General features: G+C 39.4%; 2 protein-coding genes across 5 annotated transcripts in view; one reads left to right on the plus strand and one right to left on the minus strand.

The window, feature by feature from the left end:
- LOC109276483 (E3 ubiquitin-protein ligase MARCHF11-like) overlaps window positions 1-10335 on the plus strand; it is an 88957-nt gene extending 78622 nt beyond the window's left edge. The window contains exon 4 of one of the 2 annotated variants that reach the window (XR_008422245.1): window positions 8006-10334. The gene's annotated coding sequence lies outside the window, so the exon portion shown is untranslated. Of the gene's footprint in view, window positions 1-8005 lie in introns of both variants that reach the window. The other variant, XM_053902519.1, reaches the window with a different exon arrangement.
- OSBPL1A (oxysterol binding protein like 1A) overlaps window positions 1-17335 on the minus strand; it is a 266632-nt gene that overhangs the window by 209174 nt on the left and 40123 nt on the right. For all 3 annotated transcript variants that reach the window (XM_053902506.1, XM_019465523.2, XM_053902507.1), the window contains exons 2-4: window positions 14402-14524; window positions 7045-7130; window positions 5683-5757 (exon numbers count right to left, since the gene is read on the minus strand). In XM_053902506.1, the coding sequence (XP_053758481.1) occupies window positions 5683-5757; window positions 7045-7130; window positions 14402-14522 (282 nt within the window). In that variant the 5' untranslated portion in view covers window positions 14523-14524. The remainder of the gene's footprint in view (window positions 1-5682; window positions 5758-7044; window positions 7131-14401; window positions 14525-17335) is intronic.

A 17335-nucleotide genomic window follows, 5' to 3' on the forward strand; every position in this document is an offset into this window, starting at 1 on the left:
AAGTTCACGCATGAATCAGGCAAATTAAACTATTTGCAGCTCATTTTTGAAATCCCATAGAGTATAGCAATTTACCCACTATATTTTTTTACTGTAAATGTTACATTTTTCTCAGCTTTAGCAAGACTCCATACCTGGTTCACAAGGATCAACATATGAACAAATAGACTGTAATGGTGTAAAATGTACTAATTAAAACATGCTTATTAATCACATACTTACAGGGCTCATTCATGGTAATTTATGCAAAAATTAAAGCTAGTCATTAGATTTATGTCGTTTCACACATAGAAAATGTGAAACAAATAATAAACTCATTAACTTGTGATACACACTCACAAATCCTCCTAGTATTTTAAAATAACCTTTAGGGATATTAAACTATGGTCAGTAATCAAATAAGCCCTCTACCATAGTTAATTTACCAGATCATTCAAATAATCAAAAAAAAAAATCAGGATAAAGGGGAAAGCAATTTTTGGCTACGGAAGTATGAAAAGATCAGAGAACGGTCATCCTGAAAAATGAGTATAAAAATGAACAAAACGAAATCATTTCATGGTGCTGGATATTCAGTTAAGACAAACAACAAACTGAGAGGCAACTCAACAGGAACTAGAACGCCAGGCAAGATCATCAGGCATCATTAGCTTTGAAGCCACAGGCCATTCCTATCCCACACCCACCTCCATATCTCCTAATACCACCACATTGTGGGGACAGGATTTCAACATATGAATTTTAGGGGGACACATTCAGTCCCAAACAGAAACAATGCTAAAACATTAAAACATTTTTAAAAAAAGAGCAGAGATATCAGGCCAGGCATATTCCAGATTTCACAAATGAAGACCAGACAATAAAAAAAGAAAAAAATAACCTGAAGGGAGACAAGTCAGAATTCAGAGCTGCTAAAACACATTATAAAAAATGTCCAATTTTGGGGGCACCTGGACAGCTCAGTCAGTTAAGCATCTGACTCTTGGTTTCAGCTCAGGTCATGATCTCATGGTTCGTGTATTCAAGCCCTGGTCAGACTCCACACTAATGACAATGCAGAGCCTGCTTGGGATTCTCTTTCTCTCCCTCTCTCTCTCTTTGACCCTCCCCTGCTCACTCTGTCTCTCTCAAACTTAAAAAACAAACAAAAAAAACACCAAAATTTTAAAAACTGTCTAATTTTCAATAAAAACTTGTGAGACAAAGAATCAAGTTACCTTTAATGAGAAAAATGTTGATTATAGAAACTGACTTTCAGTTGGCTATGTTAAATTTAGCAGATAAAGAGTGTGAAGCTATTTAAATACATTCAAAAAGTTTAATATCCAGAGAAATTAAAATTTTACACTAAATACCTCTGTAACACAAAAGGCAGTAAAGGAAGAACAAAAGAACAAAAAACCTGAGACATAGAAAACAAATACAATATTGAAGATGGAAATCCAAAACTGTTATTAATTAAATGTGAATAGACCGAACACTAAATCAAAAGGCAGAAATTGCCAGACTGGATAAAAACACACAACTGAACAGGTGGCCAACAGACACATAAAAAGATGCTCAATCACTCATCATCAGGGAAATGCAAATCAAAACCACAATGAGATAATCACCTCATACCTGTCAGATTGGCTATAAAAAAGACAAGAAACAAGTGTTGACAAGGATGTGGAAAAAAGGAACCTCCATGCACTGTTGGTGGAAATGTAAATTGGTATAGCCACTGTGGAAAAACACTATGGAGATTTCTCAAAAAATTAAAAATGGCAATACCATATGATCCAATAATTCCACTATTGGGTATTTACCCAGGGAAAATGAAAACATTAACTTGAAAAGATGCACCCTTGTGTTTACTGCAGCATTATTTACAACAGTCAAGACATGGAAGCAGCCTAAGTGCCCATCAATAGAAGAATGGATAAGGAAGATATAACACACACACACACACACACACACACACACACACACACACACAGTACACAGCCATAAAAAGGATATGATCATGCCATCCGAGACAACATCGTTGGGGCTGGAGGGTATTATGCTAAGTGAAATAAATCAGACTGAGAAAGACAAATACTCATAAATGGAGTCTTAAAAAATGAATGAACAAAAATCAGCATCAGAATTATAAATACAGAGAACTGATGGCTGCCAGAGGGGAGGCGGGAAGGGGGTGGGTAAAATGGGTGAAAGGGAGAGGGAGATACAGGCCTCCAGTTACGGAATGAGTAAGTCATTGAAATAAAAAGCAGAGGATAAGGAATATAGTCAACGATATTGTAATAGTGATGTAATGGGACAGATGGTGGCTACACTTGCAGTGAACGGAGCAAAATATACAATAAGCCTGTCAAATCGCTAAGTTGTACACCTGAAACTAATGTAACAGTGCGTCTACTAAAGAAAAACTCACACAGTTGTATGCTGTCTACAAGAAACATTATATTCAAAGATACAGAGAAGTAGAAAATGAAAGGAGTGGAAAAGATATACAATGCAACCAGTAACCATGAGATAGCTAGAATAGCTGTATTAACATAAAACAAAATAAACTTTAGGACAGGAAATACTACTGAAGGCAAAGGCATTTTGTAATGATAAAAAAAGTCAATACGTGAGGAAGATACATGCCATATATTCCATATAACCCCATTTTGGATATGGGCCTAACAGAGTCCCAAGTCATGAAGCAAAAACTGACAGAACTATAGCTAGACTTCAATACCACACTCTCAATGCTTGATAAACACACAAAATCAGTTAAGGGTAAAAATTTGAACAACCTTACTAACTAACCCAATGGACATTTATTGAATACTCCACCCCCAAAACAACAGAGTATACATTCTTTTCAAGCACTGAAGGAACATTCTCCAGGACAGATGTTGTATCACAGATTAATTCCTGATACCTTTTAAAAGAATGTTATATTCTTCAATAAATAATTCAAAGTATGTTATATGATTATAAGAGAAATTAAATTAGAAATCAGTGATGGGAGAATTCTGGAAAATTACAAATATGTGGCAGACATAGTTCTAAATCTATGGGCAAAGAAGAAATCACAAAAAAATTATAAAGTATCTTAAAATAAACAAAAACATGTCAAAATGTATTGTATCAGCTAAAATGAAAATTTATAGCTTTAAGTGCCTGTACTAGAAAAGAACAAAGTGGGACACCTCAGTGGCTCAGTCGGTTGAGCATCTGACTTCGGCTCAGGTCATGATCTCACAGCTCATGGGTTCGAGCCCCGCGTCAGGCTCTGTGCTGACAGCTCAGAACCTGGAGCCTGCTTCAGATTCTGTGTCTCCCTTTCTCTCTACCCACCTCTGCTCATGCTCTGTCTCACTCGCTCAAAAATAAATATTTAAAAAAAAATTTTTTTTAAAAGAAAATTGACAAATCTTTAGCCAAATTAACCAGTGGAAAAATCCACAAATTAGCAAACACAAATGAAATAAGGGCTATCATTACCAATCCAACAGATATGAAAACAATGGGAGAATATTATTAACAACTTTATGCCAGCTAATTAGACAATTTAGGTGAAATGGAAAAATACCCAGAAAGACAAAATAACGAAAACGGATTCAGTAAGAAAAAGAAAATTGGAACAGATCTACATAAAGTAATTAAGTTGTTTCAATAATTTAAAATCTTCCCACACAGAAAGTCCAAGCACAGATGGCTTACCTGGTGAATTCTATCAAATATTTAAAGAAGTAGTAAAGCCAATCCTTCACAAACTATTTCAGAAAACAGGAGAAAAGAACATGTTCCATTTCCCTTCTATAAGGCCAGTATTACCCTGTTACCAAAGCCAAATAAACACATTTCAAGAAAACAGTACTATAGAGCAGGATCTGTCATGAATACAGACCCAAAAAAATCCTGAAAGTATTAGCAAACAGAATCCAGTAACACACAAGAACAATTATTGTCCAATATGAAGATTTACACAGGAATGTTTAATATCCCCAAATCAATTAATGTAATATGCCACAATAGACTAATGAAAAAGTCACATGATCATCTCAAAAGACAGACGAATAGCATTTGACATATATTCATGATAAAAACTTTCAAGAACCAGGAAGAGAGTAACACTTCCTCAACCTAATAAATAGCTAGGAAAAACTTACAAACACCATACTTACTGGTAAAAGACTAGATGCTATTCCCCCAGGATCAAAAAACAAGGATTTCTGCTCTCAACATATTTATTCAATAGTATACTAGGATCTAGCAAAGTAAAGGGTAGAGGTTGTGGTGGGGGAAAGTATCCAGCTGGAAAGGAAGAAGTACATTTGTCTTTATTTGCAGATAAGATCCAGTGTAGACAATGCTATAGAATTTATAAAAAATCTACTAGAATAAATGAGCTCAGCAAGTACACAGGACACAGATCAACAACAAAAAAATCAACTTGTCTTTCTATATAGTTGCAACAAGGAATCAGAAAAGGAAATTAAAAGAAAAATTCCATTAAAAATAGCATCAAAAAGAATACAATGCCTAGAAAACAATTTAACAGGAGAATAAGATCTGTACATTGAAAATTTCAAAACACTGCCAAGAGAAATTAAGGATCTAAATAAAGGGACAGGCATTTCACATTCATGGATTGAAAGACTCAATATTGTTAAAGTGGCCATTCTTCCCAAATGGGCCTGAGATTCTAGATAAGACAACCTCAAATTTCCAACAGGTGTTTTTGTAGAATATGACCCTAAAATTTATATGGAAAAACCAACTTTTGACTGAAAATAGCCAAAATAATGTAAGTCACTGTTGGAAAACTCAGACTACCCAATATCAAAATTTAATTATAAAGCTACTGCAATAAAGGTGGTGTAGTACTGATGTAATGATAGACATAGATCAAAGAAACAGAATAGAAAGTCTAGAAATAAACCTCACATTTATGATCAATTCATTTCCACAAGGGTGCCAAGGCAATACAATAGGAAGAGAGTCCTGTCAGTAAACAGTTAAAAGATTAAAGAATGTGGCATAGCCATAAAATGGTATGTTCTTCTGCCATAAAAAGGAAATTACTGATACATGAATGCTACAGCATTGATAAACTTCAGTAATATCATGCTAAATTAAAGAAGACAGACACAAAGCTTGTATGATTTCATCTATAAGAAATTTCTAGAAAAGAAATTTCTAGAAAAGACCAACATCCTAGAGATAGAAAGCCAATCGGCGGTAGCCTGAGGCATGGGAGAGCAGCAGGGAATGAACACAAACAGGCATGAGGAAACTTTCTGAGCTGATGGAAATGTTCTAAAACTGGACTGTGGGGATGGGCGGACAACTGTGTAAAGGTACCAAGAATCACTGAAATGCGCGCTTACAGTAGGTGAGTTTCATGCACCATAAAATTATACCTCAATGAAGCATTTTTTTTTTTTTTAAAAAGGAACAATCAGGAGTTCCCCATCCCAAAGGACACGAGTGGGGACAGAAGGAGTCCCTGTCAGGAGGCCAGAGTGGAAGTAACCTGACCTCACTTTTCATTCTAAGAGCTTGTGACCTTGTGACCCAAAGTGCTGGTTTATGTATCTGTTGTGGCTTTTCTCAGTTGCTATTCAGAGCCATAAAAAACATAGGCGACTGCCCCTCCAAATATTCCACTTGCAAACACTGAACATGGAATGTTCTCACCTTTCGTCCTGTAAAGGCAGCTCGATGAAGTGGCGTGTCTCCCATGTCATTCAATACATTCACTTCTGCACCAGCCTGAACAAACGTGAAAATGTTAGATATCTTCCACGTGTCAAGAAATATTAAATATTTCTTTTTCAAAGACTTTTAAGTAATCTCTACACCCAACGTGGACAAACTTATAAACTTGAGATCAAGAGTTGCATGCTGAGCCAGCCAGTAGCCCCCAAAATATATTAAATACTTCAAAATTAAAATAATTAATATTGATTGGTTGTCACCACTAAAATTCAATTTAATTCACAGTAAAACAATAAAGCTTCCTGAAAGGTAAAAGTCTACATGATAGGTAGAAGAGTAAAAAGTTTACTTTTCTTTAAAAATCTATAGACTTTCACTCTACTTTAGAAACCCAAATATTAAAAAAGAACTGCCTGAATGAAACACGACATTTTGGGGGCACCTGAGTGGCTCAGTGGATTAGGCATCTGTCTCTTGATTTCAGCTCATGTCGTGATCTCACATTTATGAGATCGAGCCCCTCGTCAGGCTCCGTGCATGGAGCCAGCTTGGGATACTCTCTCTCTCTCCCTCTCTCTCTTCCCCTCTCCTGCTCATGCATGCATGCTCTCTCAAAATAAATAAATATTAAAGAAAATACCACATTTTCTCCACCAATTTAGTAAGTTCTCAGGAAGAAAAAGATACCACTATTTAAATGTACAGTTTACTAATTAAATTTGAAGACACAATTTCAGAAATACCAATATGTGAAAAAAATCATAGAATTGAAAATTGTGAGGTCTTAAATCATATGGTGCTCATTAAGAGATTCTGACATTTTTTAATCATTTAAGATGTGCTTTGGTTATTTTTTAACTGTTATATTAAAAAACAATAATAGTATCTTCAAATTCGTACCATTTTTGCAATTTTAAAAAGTCAGTAACAGAAAAATCAAATGACTAAGAAAACAGAATTTTAATCATCAGGCTAACCTAATTCATGTACTTAGCAAAGAACAATTAAGTGTGTTAGTGATGAGCTATTGCTTTAAATAAGCCACTATGGTTAGTTGGCTTTTCTAAGACTTTCATAATTTCTGTAACAGCAATATTTATTTTATTCATTTAAAAATTAGAGCCATAGGGGCACCTGGGTGGCTAAGTTGGTTAAGTGTCTGACTCTCGATTTCAGCTCAGGTCATGATCTCAGATTGTGGGATGGAGCCGTGCATCAGGCTCTGCAGTGAGCATGAAGCCTGCTTAGGATTCTCTCTCCCCCTCTTCCTCTGCTCCTCCCCCACTTGTGCATGTGGTCACTCTCAAAAAAAAAAAAAAAAAATTAGAGCCATATACATACCTTTAACAGATCCTGGACCACTTGTCTATGTCCAAAATAGCATGCCAGATGAAGAGGTGTCCACCCCAAATTAGACTTACTTCTTCCTAAAAGTGGAAAAATAGAAGGCATTTTTAGATGTTATTTAGGTAATTTTATACTAAAATTTCTCTTTACCAAGGTACTTCCATACATTGGCCAATCTCCCCTTCATATTGCACTGCTGATAAACGAGGGACGAGACAGGACGTAGTCAGAAGCATAACAAGTGTAATAGATTAGAACCCACAAGCCCCAGATTCTGGTGCCACCTTCCTAACTCACTAACTCAATGTCCTCATTCTTAAAAGGGTGGGGAGAGACACGATGGGGGTGACATTCAAAGTAGATAATCTCTAGTTGGCTCCAAGGTTCTGAGTCTCTAACCATCTTACCATCATTTAACAAAGATGTGGTTCTCTTGGCACAGCATTTCATAAAAAGCACCTCTCTTTGAAAACCTGTGCCTTGTCAGGAGGGTGAATGGAAATACGGAATTGATAAAGAATCTTTTCTGTAGCATTTGGAAAATTGTTAACTCTGTAGATAGTGACATAAAATGGAGTCCTGACTCCAGATAAAATCTCAAGTAATGAGGATATGGGTTACCAGAGTGGTAGAGTTCTATTAAATAACAAGAACCAAAATTAAGAGCAATGAAATGTCGGATCCCTGATGAGGAGAGGTACAGAAGAAGGGAGTGCGACAAAAACAATACAATTCAATTCAGGAAGAAAAGGCGGGGGGCACTGTAGCTTAGAGCAGCAATAGCTCCAAAAGGTTACCAAAATTTCCACTCAGGCTTAAGGGAATATAGCCTATCAAATTCCAAAGCCCAGCACTCGGGAGGGTCTACCAAAGCCCAGGAGTATGCTGTCGCCTGTGGGGCACTCCTCTGGAGGGGCTGAAGGTTTAATGGCTGCCCTTGCTTCCTGGACTTCAGGTTTTGAGCCAATAGAAACCCCAGGCACCAGCCTCAGTGTACCCGGAACAAGCCTCGGACAGCTCCCTGAGGGACTGCTGCCACCAACAGTGTCCTGTGTTTGTGTGCCACTTACCCAAACTCCTACAATGATGTCCCCTAAAATGTGTACCCTCTGGAACCTGTAATTTCGGTCAATGAATCCTACAGCCACGGACTGTTTTGTGGAATGTTTACCTTCTGTCCTTAAGTGAAACCTGATGTCCTTTTCCTGATGACAAGGACTCTCCTTTACCCCTCAGGTGGAGTCTCCCCTCCCCCAATTCCCACACTCACTGGTCCTCCCACGACAGAAGCCAACGCTGTCTGTAGTCAAGGACTCCACTCATGTTACAACTCCTCTTGTGAGACTTCTACCATTAAGCCTGAAAACCTTCTCTGCTGTCATCTACCAGCCTCCCACTGGCTCGCCCCTCACCAAGTAACTCTGGGGGACAGTCCTTCTCCCCATGCAAACCCTGCCACTGCCCTAGGGGTGTCTACTAGTTGTTCAGTATGCCGGCTCCTCTGTTTCTCAGCTCCCTCATTTCCCCACAAACTTTGCCTCTGCTTGATGTTAACCCCCAGGGCCAGGGTCAGGGCCTGGGTATCACTGTCATTTCTGAGCTAATCAACTCCCACTTTCCAGCTTATTCCCACAGGTGTACTCCCAGACTTGTTCAGCTGAATCAGCCCTTCATCCTTTGATCACTTCTCATGTATGTAAACACCTCCATCTTTACTTCCTTTAACAAATCCAGCATTTTGATCCCTTACTTTAACTTCTTTGCCAGTCCCCTCAATAATCCTGTCGCAGTAGCCTACAAAAACCCCAAAGCCTGATCAGTACACTGGCTTGATTTTCCTAGAATCACACCAGGTTGCTAAACAGTGGGAGAAAAAAACTAACAGAACCCTGTAGATTCCCAGCACCTTAAACTCCGGATCTCCTACTTCCGCGAGCCTCTAGACACTGCCTGGAAATCCTTTTTAGAATACCCTCTTCAAGGGGCTCTCCTACAGTCCACAGCAGCGACTTCAAGTCACGACTGTTCTCAAGCCTCTTCCCCAAATAACTCCCCTTAGCAAAGGGCCTCCGTCTCTTAGCTTCACAATGAGGGGTAAAGTTTTCATGGAATTCCCTGGGCTTCCTGGAGCCAAATGTACCACCGTACCCCCATCTACAGGCGTTCTTCCATCCTTCCCCCCGTAGGCCTAGACTAACCCAGACCTTGTGCCCTGGACTCCACCCCTTTCTGCTTCTGAGGCACTTTTCTCCTTTATCTTCCGCCTCTCCCTCCTCACTTATGAGTAAGGAGGAAGTAAACACTTGGGTCTCTTCTTACAATCAAGAGCAACAAAAGCCCTCTGATGGCATCCTCCCTACCAGCTACCGTGCTCCTCACTCTTCCTTCCCTGCTCTGCCTTCACTTACTTTTTCCACCCCATTTACTCCTGTCAGCCCCCACTACCCATGGCAGACTAGGGTCATCTCCCACCTTGTCATTCAAATGGTCCTCCAGTTTTGATCCACAAATGCTATCACCAAGTCACAGGGACACTTTTTAGCTATCACAACACCGGGTCACTGCATATAGCATCGGATAGTATGGCCCACAGGCCTTCCCGGCTGCCACAGCCCTGCACTCTGTAGGGTTTCTCGTTGCCCCGACACTTCTTTAAGGATCCTTTGGAAGCTCCACTGTCCAATTAGTCCTTCATTATTGGTATCTCCAATAACGGCATCTCCTGGCCCTCTTCCACTGCTTTCATTTTTTCTGTGGTACGGACTTCAAAATCCATATTCCATCTCTTTACGAGACACCTCCATTTGGATGATGCAAAATACTTTGTGCTCAAAAGGCACAAAACTGAGGGGTGCCTGGGTGGCTCAGTCGGTTAAGCATCCAACTTTAGCTCAGTCATGATCTCGCACTTCATTGGTTCAAACCCCCCGTCGGGCTCTATGCTGACAGCTTGGAGCCTAGAGCCTGCTTCGGATTCTACGTCCCTTTCCCTCTGCCCCTCCCCCACTCATGCTCTGTGTGTCTTTCTCAAAAATAAACATTTAAAGAAATTTTAAAAAAAAAAAGCACAAAGCTGAACTTACCCTGTTATAGGTACACAGTTGACCCTTGACAACACTGGCTTTGAACTGTGTGGGTCCATGCACATATGGAGTTTAGTTGACAAAACACTTTAAATGTATTTTCCTCATGATTTTAACATTTTTCTCCAGCTTACTTTTTTATAAAAATACAGCACATCACACACACAACACATAACATATGTGTAAACCGAGTTACCAGCGGGGCTTCTTCCTGGTCAACAGCAGGCTATTAGCAGTTAAGTTGCGGGGGGTGGGGGTGGAAGTCAAAAAAAGTTCTACGTGGATTTTTTTTTTTTTTTTTTTTTTTTTTTTTTTTACTGTGCAGGGGGTTGGTGCCCTTTCACCCTGCATTCTTCAAGAGTCGACTTTACACAGTCACTGAAATTATCTCTACCCCTTCCCACGTGTGTTTTCACAATGAATTGCCATTATTCACCTTGTTTCTCAGGTCATAAACAAGCAACACTCTTGCCCCCTTTCTCCTTTTCACACCCACATTCAGGGTGCCCTACCGATTCCACCCCCTAAATGTTAATTATATCTGTGTGTTGCCATTCACATTGCTTTCACCCCCAGCGAACACCTAACAGCTAACATGAACTGAACTGGTCTCCTCACATCTGAGGTTTCCAAGAAATCAGAATTTCCAAAATCCTACATGATTCTTAAAATACTTCATTCTTTATTAGTAAAAAGTAGTAAAGAGTAGTAGTAAAGTTAGCAGTAAAGAGTATCTTTTTTTTTTTTAATTTTTTTAATCTTCATTTTTGAAAGAGAGAGAGACAGACTGCAAGCAGGGGAGGAAAAGAGAGAGGGAGACACAGAATCTGAAGCAGGCTCCAGAACCAACGCGGGGCTCGAACCCACGAACCGTGAGATCATGACCTGAGCTGATGTCGGAGGTTTAACTGACTGAGCCATCTAGGTGTCCCAAGAGTATCTTTTTACTACTTACCACGGATATCCAAAAAATTTTGTTCAACAAATAAGAAATGTCAAATTGAGGAGTATTTACAAAGGACTGTACCCTACATAGAATGCTGAAACACTGGGAAACACCAGCAGATACTATGGTAACATTCACATAACTTCACATTCAGAATTTCCAGCAAAGCGACAGGACACCACTACAGAATCACGTGTAGACGTGGACAACATATGTTTTTATTTCGAAAGACCCTGTTTTGACCTCACTTTGCACTTAACCGATTACGTTCTTCTCACCAGCTTATCTTGTAACTCAGGCAGAAGACCCAGCAGGCAAAGCATCCTGGAACGGGTACCAAAACCAGCCCCTCGAGCAAGGGGGCACTGCCCAGACATGCCCATGCAATGCAGGACTGATCCCAAGACAATCCCACCTGACCTTTATTCTTTACTGCCCACCGGCACGCACCCACCACCCTTTGTTCCACATTTTCCTCATTCAAACCTAGAAGTATTTTCAGCACTTTGGAGATAGCCAAAGACACTAGCCTGTCTCCTGGTGTTGGCCTCCTGGAAACAAATCCCTTTCTTGTTTTACCACCACTCGTCTCCCTCTTTGGATTTTGTCAGAAGTGAGCGCCTGAACCCCACAGAGCCACGGGCTCTGGCACCCTTGGGCCTCGGTTACAACTTTGCTTCCAGAACTTATATCTCAGAACACTGTTAGAACCTAGCTAAGTGCCTACTCTAACAGGATACCTGTAGGCCAGCTGAGAGAAGTCATGGGCAGCTATCAGGAAAGTCAGAGGCCTGTTCTGGCAGCACTCCACAAGACTCCGGGTCAAACCACACAGACCCAAGGAGGCAGGAGCCCTGACCAGAAACCTAAGACCAAATACAGAAGAAAAGGCGCAAAACTCTGCTTCTAATTAGAATCCTCGCCTGAGTACCGAATGTTCCACCTCCTAGTTAACAACTGTCAATGACAGATAGAAACCCAGCCCCCAGGGCAGGCACCTCCCTCCCAGCCCTCCCGCCCTCTAGCTCACCACTCTCACATCTCCAGACTGTCTTTTTTGCTTTAATAAACTTTCCCGCTTTTGTAGCTCATCTGCTGTGTTACGTATCTGTCCTTGAATTCCGTGACACCTTTTGGGATGGACTGTGTTGAGATCCCAGAGCCAGGGGCTCCCCAGTTCACCCACCAATAACACCACTCAGAATTTACATAAAGTATACTGTGCATATAAACATTAATTTTTGCAAGAAAGTCTCACCATTAGCAATAGACAGGACCGTAAACACACAACAACAGCTATAAGGAAAACAGATTAGATCCTTTTTCCCCCTATCCTAGAAATATTGGCCTTAACCTTCAACTGCAGGCCATTGTTTCCTTCTGTCACTTTCAATTTGACATCGGTAATTCCTTCCAACCAATAACATCTCTATGTTGATTGTTAAGCTTTAATTCTTAAAGAATTATAGTACATTTTACCATTTTCTCAATGTCTCAGGGTTTGGAAAAACAAATCAGATAGCAAAGAAATCCTAGAAATGCCTGGTGCAAGGCTATCCCCACGGGGAAACACTACTCATATCCAGTCCCCTGGCCCCCATTCACTTCTACTGGTGAACTGCACATCACCTGGTAGGTCATCTTCTACATAAATCCTTTAAAACTGCCCTTAAGACAAAGTCTGACTGACAGGAATAATGATGAAATTTTGAAGAAGCATTCACATCTATTTCACAGTTTTACATTTCCCATTAGATGACTTTCCACCAAGTAGCCTGGATATATAGGTAAGGATGGAAAGGGTAGATAAAGGGTCATTAGGATTATCAAATGCCAGGAATGTTTCTGGCATTCAAAATAGAATCCCAAGATAAAGATTAAGAACTAGCCTTTGCTGAAGGACCAGGAGGATTTTTACAATTCCTTTAGCATACCAAAGACAACTATTTTCTGGACAACTCAGATCATAGTTTTCTCTCCGCTGCAAATATAATAATCCTACATGGGTGAAGACATAAGGTTTATTGCTCTAGGACAGAAGAATGTGACCCAGCAGAATAAAATATGCATCGGGGACAGAGGACTGTGAGAAAGGCACAAATGAAGAGACATGGTGCTCCTGTTCATGAGCCCAGAAAGCAAGATAAATCAAGGATACACCAAGAACAGGCAAGTGGCATCTGGGATGACAGAGAAAGATATCCTAGCAACCACCTATCCCAGCACCCACCTGCAAGGTGGCCACAAAGTAATAGTCACGGAGCACTCACTACTTGTAAGACACACGGAGAGACACGAGTTTGAGTTTGTCCCAAGGGTCAGCTACAAATGCTTCAGGAGCACTGGGAAGACAAGGGTCACTGAGGAATCAAAGGCTATAGACACACACAACAAGGCTCATCTTTATTTTTAAACACCAGCTTGGGGGAGACAGGGCAAAGAGAGTTGAGAGGCTCTGGAAGACCAATCATTTATCAAAAAGCTACAAGATCGAGAAACCAAAAGATTAATATTTATTTAGTCCTCCATACTCCAAGAAGGAGAAGGTGCTAGTTGAAATATAAGAGCCATTTTAGAAGATACATTTTATTTCTCTGCACACCTGAGCATAATACATACAACCTTGCCACAGGTGCATTAGGATTTGGCTGCTATGTACCTTGCCTCACCCTTCCTGCCTGCAGGCCCTTGCCACCTGGACTGCCTCTCACCTCAGGACCTTGGCACATGCTGTATCTTCTCCCTTGAACACTTTTCTTCTCTATTTTCACCTGGTTAAGTTCTACACACTCTTTATAGATCACCTTAGAATCATTTCCTCTAAGAAGCTAATCCTTCTAGGTCCAGTTACAGGCCTCTCCTATGGGATCCCATGACACCCTGGGGTTCCATATTCTGGTACATATTTTGAAGTGTAGACTAGTCTATTAATCCTCTACACTAGTCTCAATGAGGCCAGGGATCCTGCCTAACACCACCTGCAAGGTACTTCACAGGACTCTGGGCATACACTGAACACTCAAACTGATTGATTTAACCATAATACCCTATCATAGCGTGCATCTTGTAGGCTCAGGGTCACTCTTGTAGCTGATAAAATTGTCAGAGACCCTAAACCTTAAGACGAGATCTCAATTTCTCGGACTTAGAACTACGAGGTACTACTAGGTAAAACTACTCTTTTACCTACTCTTATGAAGACTCTTTCTAGAAAAAGATCTGGGAATTTATTTCTAGCAAGACCAAAAAGATTAGTGCTAAACAAATGACAGAGTTGTGCATACTCACAAGAAAAAGCTAAAAAAACTCACTCAAAGCTTACCTTTGCAATTAATGTCAGCAATTACTTGATTTTTTTCCATGGTTTCTAATAACTGTCGAACTTCTTTAGCATTGCCATTTCTGGCATGATGGAGAAGCTCCTGTTCTGCTTCAGTATTCATTTCTAGATTTAAAAATAATAATATTACTATTGAGTGATATAATTACCTTTGGTATACTATCTGCTAATACAAAAAAAAATTCACTTTACAAGTAATAAGGACGATGTAAGAACTAAGTGAATCAGTTGCAGGGCCAGAACTTGACCTTCAGACTCCTTAAATTATTGAAAAAGTGCACTAAACATTTGGGCAAGTTTCTTAAGCTCTCAAAGCCTCAGTTTCCTTATCTGCAAAATAACCAACCTCATGAGCTGTTATATCATATTTGACAGAATGCTCTTAAAGGTATGAAATATTTTGCAAATGGTTAACACAAACATTATATAACTAGATATAAAATTAAAATGTGGTCATTACAATAAAAATATCATAAGGCTGAAACATTAACACATTTAAAACTTGTGCAAAACATCCTGAATAGGAAAAAATCAAATTACAGATAAAAATCCTGGAGTGACCATACTTACAATTCCTTTGTTTCCTCTTTCATATTTTACTAAGCTTCAAAATAAATATAGAGCACTACAACCAAATTCAAACCATTTGTCAAAATAAGTAGCAATTCACAAAATATAAATTTCTTTCTTACTAATAAATGCAAATAAAACAATTTTTTGCCTACAAGATTAAATAAAAAAGGTTATACACCTGAAACTAATGCAACATTGCATGTCAACTATAATTCAATTAAAAAAAAAAAAAAGATGAAACATGCCTAATACTGTCATGGACAGGATATAAGCACCACTTGTCAATATCAAGTAAATTTCAAAATACACATACACTTGGGGGAAGATTCTACTAAAATGACTAGAGTATGGAAACACCAGCAATCTGTCTGTCTCCCCACCTAGATAACAACTGTACTGGCAGAATCTGCCTGATATAACGGTTTTGGAACTCTAGGATCTTCTGAAGGCTTACAACCACCAGGGAAAGCTTGGAAGGGAACTGTGGTTAATTTATGTCAGTTTAAGCTCTTAGCAAGGCAGCAGCTACCCATCTCCACCCCGAAATTCCCCCAGTGCATGCATTCCTGGAATGGCTTACAGGAACCAGGGTGAACAAAAAGATCCCCGTACTCCAAATATTGGAGAGCTGAGCTCTGATACACTGCTGCTTCTGATCAGAGATGCAGACAAGGAAGCAAGTAGACACACTTGCATGCACCACCTCTCACTGCTTTAAGCCCCTCCAGCAGACTGAACTTCCAGGAGATTTAAAGGACCAGCATTCATTTTTGTCCCCCCCACCCCACCCCCCCCCCCACCCCGCACCCGCCTTCATTTCTCCATTCTTCCCCCCGCCCCCACGTAAGAGCCAGACACTAAAGACTAGGACACTGAAAAACAACAGCATTTATGGAGAAAATTAAAACATGACTGCTCACGACCACCAAAAGAAGACCTGAGAAGACCTTAAGTTTACAGCTAAGGCTGACCTCAGCACAGCCTACAATAATGCAAGAAAAATAACATATTAGAAAACTCGAGGAAGGAGGAGAATTTGCTATCTAGAGTTAGTACGTTAGATTCAAATGTCCAGTTTTCGATAATTAAAAAAGTTACAAGGCATACAAAGAAACAGAAAAGTAGAGCCCAAAGGGAAAAACAAATCAATAGAAACAGTCCCTGAAGATCTGATGGCAAATATACTAGACAAAGGCATCAAAAAGACATTCAAAGACCTAAAGGAAGAGATGGTGAAAGACAAAATGCATAAACAAAATGAAAATATGAATAAAGACCAAAAAAAACCTAAAAAGAAACAAAGACGAAATTCTTGAACTGAAAAGTACAATAACAAAAAATTCACTTGAGAGATTCAAAAGCTGATTTGTATAGGCAGAACACTCAGAAAACTTGAAAGATAGGACACAGAAATTACTGAGTCTGGGGAACAGAAAGAAAAAAAAACTGAAAACCAAACATAGCTTAAGAGACCTGTAGGACACCAACAGATCAACATGCATCATGAAAGTCTTAGAAGTGGGAGAACGAGGGTTGAGCAATTGGAGAAATAATAGCTGAATACTTCCCAAATTTGAGGAAAAAACATGAATATAAACATCCAAGAAGGTCAATGAACTCTAAGTAAGGGGAACTCAAAGAGATATGCTACATAATCCAACTTTCAAAACAGAAAATCTTGATAGCAGGAAAGAAGCTAAATCATCACATACAAGGGATCCAGGGTAGGAAGACTGGCAGATTTCCCATCAGAAACTTTGGAGGACAGAGAGCAGTATGCAAATATATTCAAAGTGCTGAAAGAAAAACTATCCTGTATCTGGCAAAACTGCCTTTCAAAAGTAAGAGAGAAATTAAGACATCCCAGAAAAATAAAAGCCGAGGCAGTTCATTACCACTAGACCTGCCTTTCAAGAAATGCTCAACAGAGTCTTACAAGGTAAAATAAAAGCACCCTAGACAGTAACTCAAAGCTATGTGGAGAAATAAACATCTTGATAAAGGCAAACACATGCACAATTACAAAAGCTAGTGTTATTTTAACAATGGTTTATAGCTGTACTTCTTGTTTTCTACATGATTTAAGAGTAACGCATTTAAAGAAAAAAATATTGGATTAAAAATATAATTTTGTCTTCTAACTCCAAATCTTATTTTCTACATAATTTAAGGGACTAACACATTTAAAAGAATTATTTTTGTTTTGGGTACAGAGTGTACAAAGATGTAATTCTGTGACATCAGTAGCCAAAAGGAGTGGGAACAGAGCATAAAGGAGCAAGGTAGGTGTGTGTGTGTGTGTGTGTGTGTGTGTGTGTGTGTGTGTGATTTAAGTTAAACTAG

Source organism: Panthera pardus, unplaced genomic scaffold (assembly GCF_024362965.1).
Source record: "Panthera pardus isolate Hobbes unplaced genomic scaffold, ASM2436296v1 HiC_scaffold_15, whole genome shotgun sequence".
NCBI classification, from domain to species: Eukaryota; Metazoa; Chordata; class Mammalia; order Carnivora; family Felidae; genus Panthera; species Panthera pardus.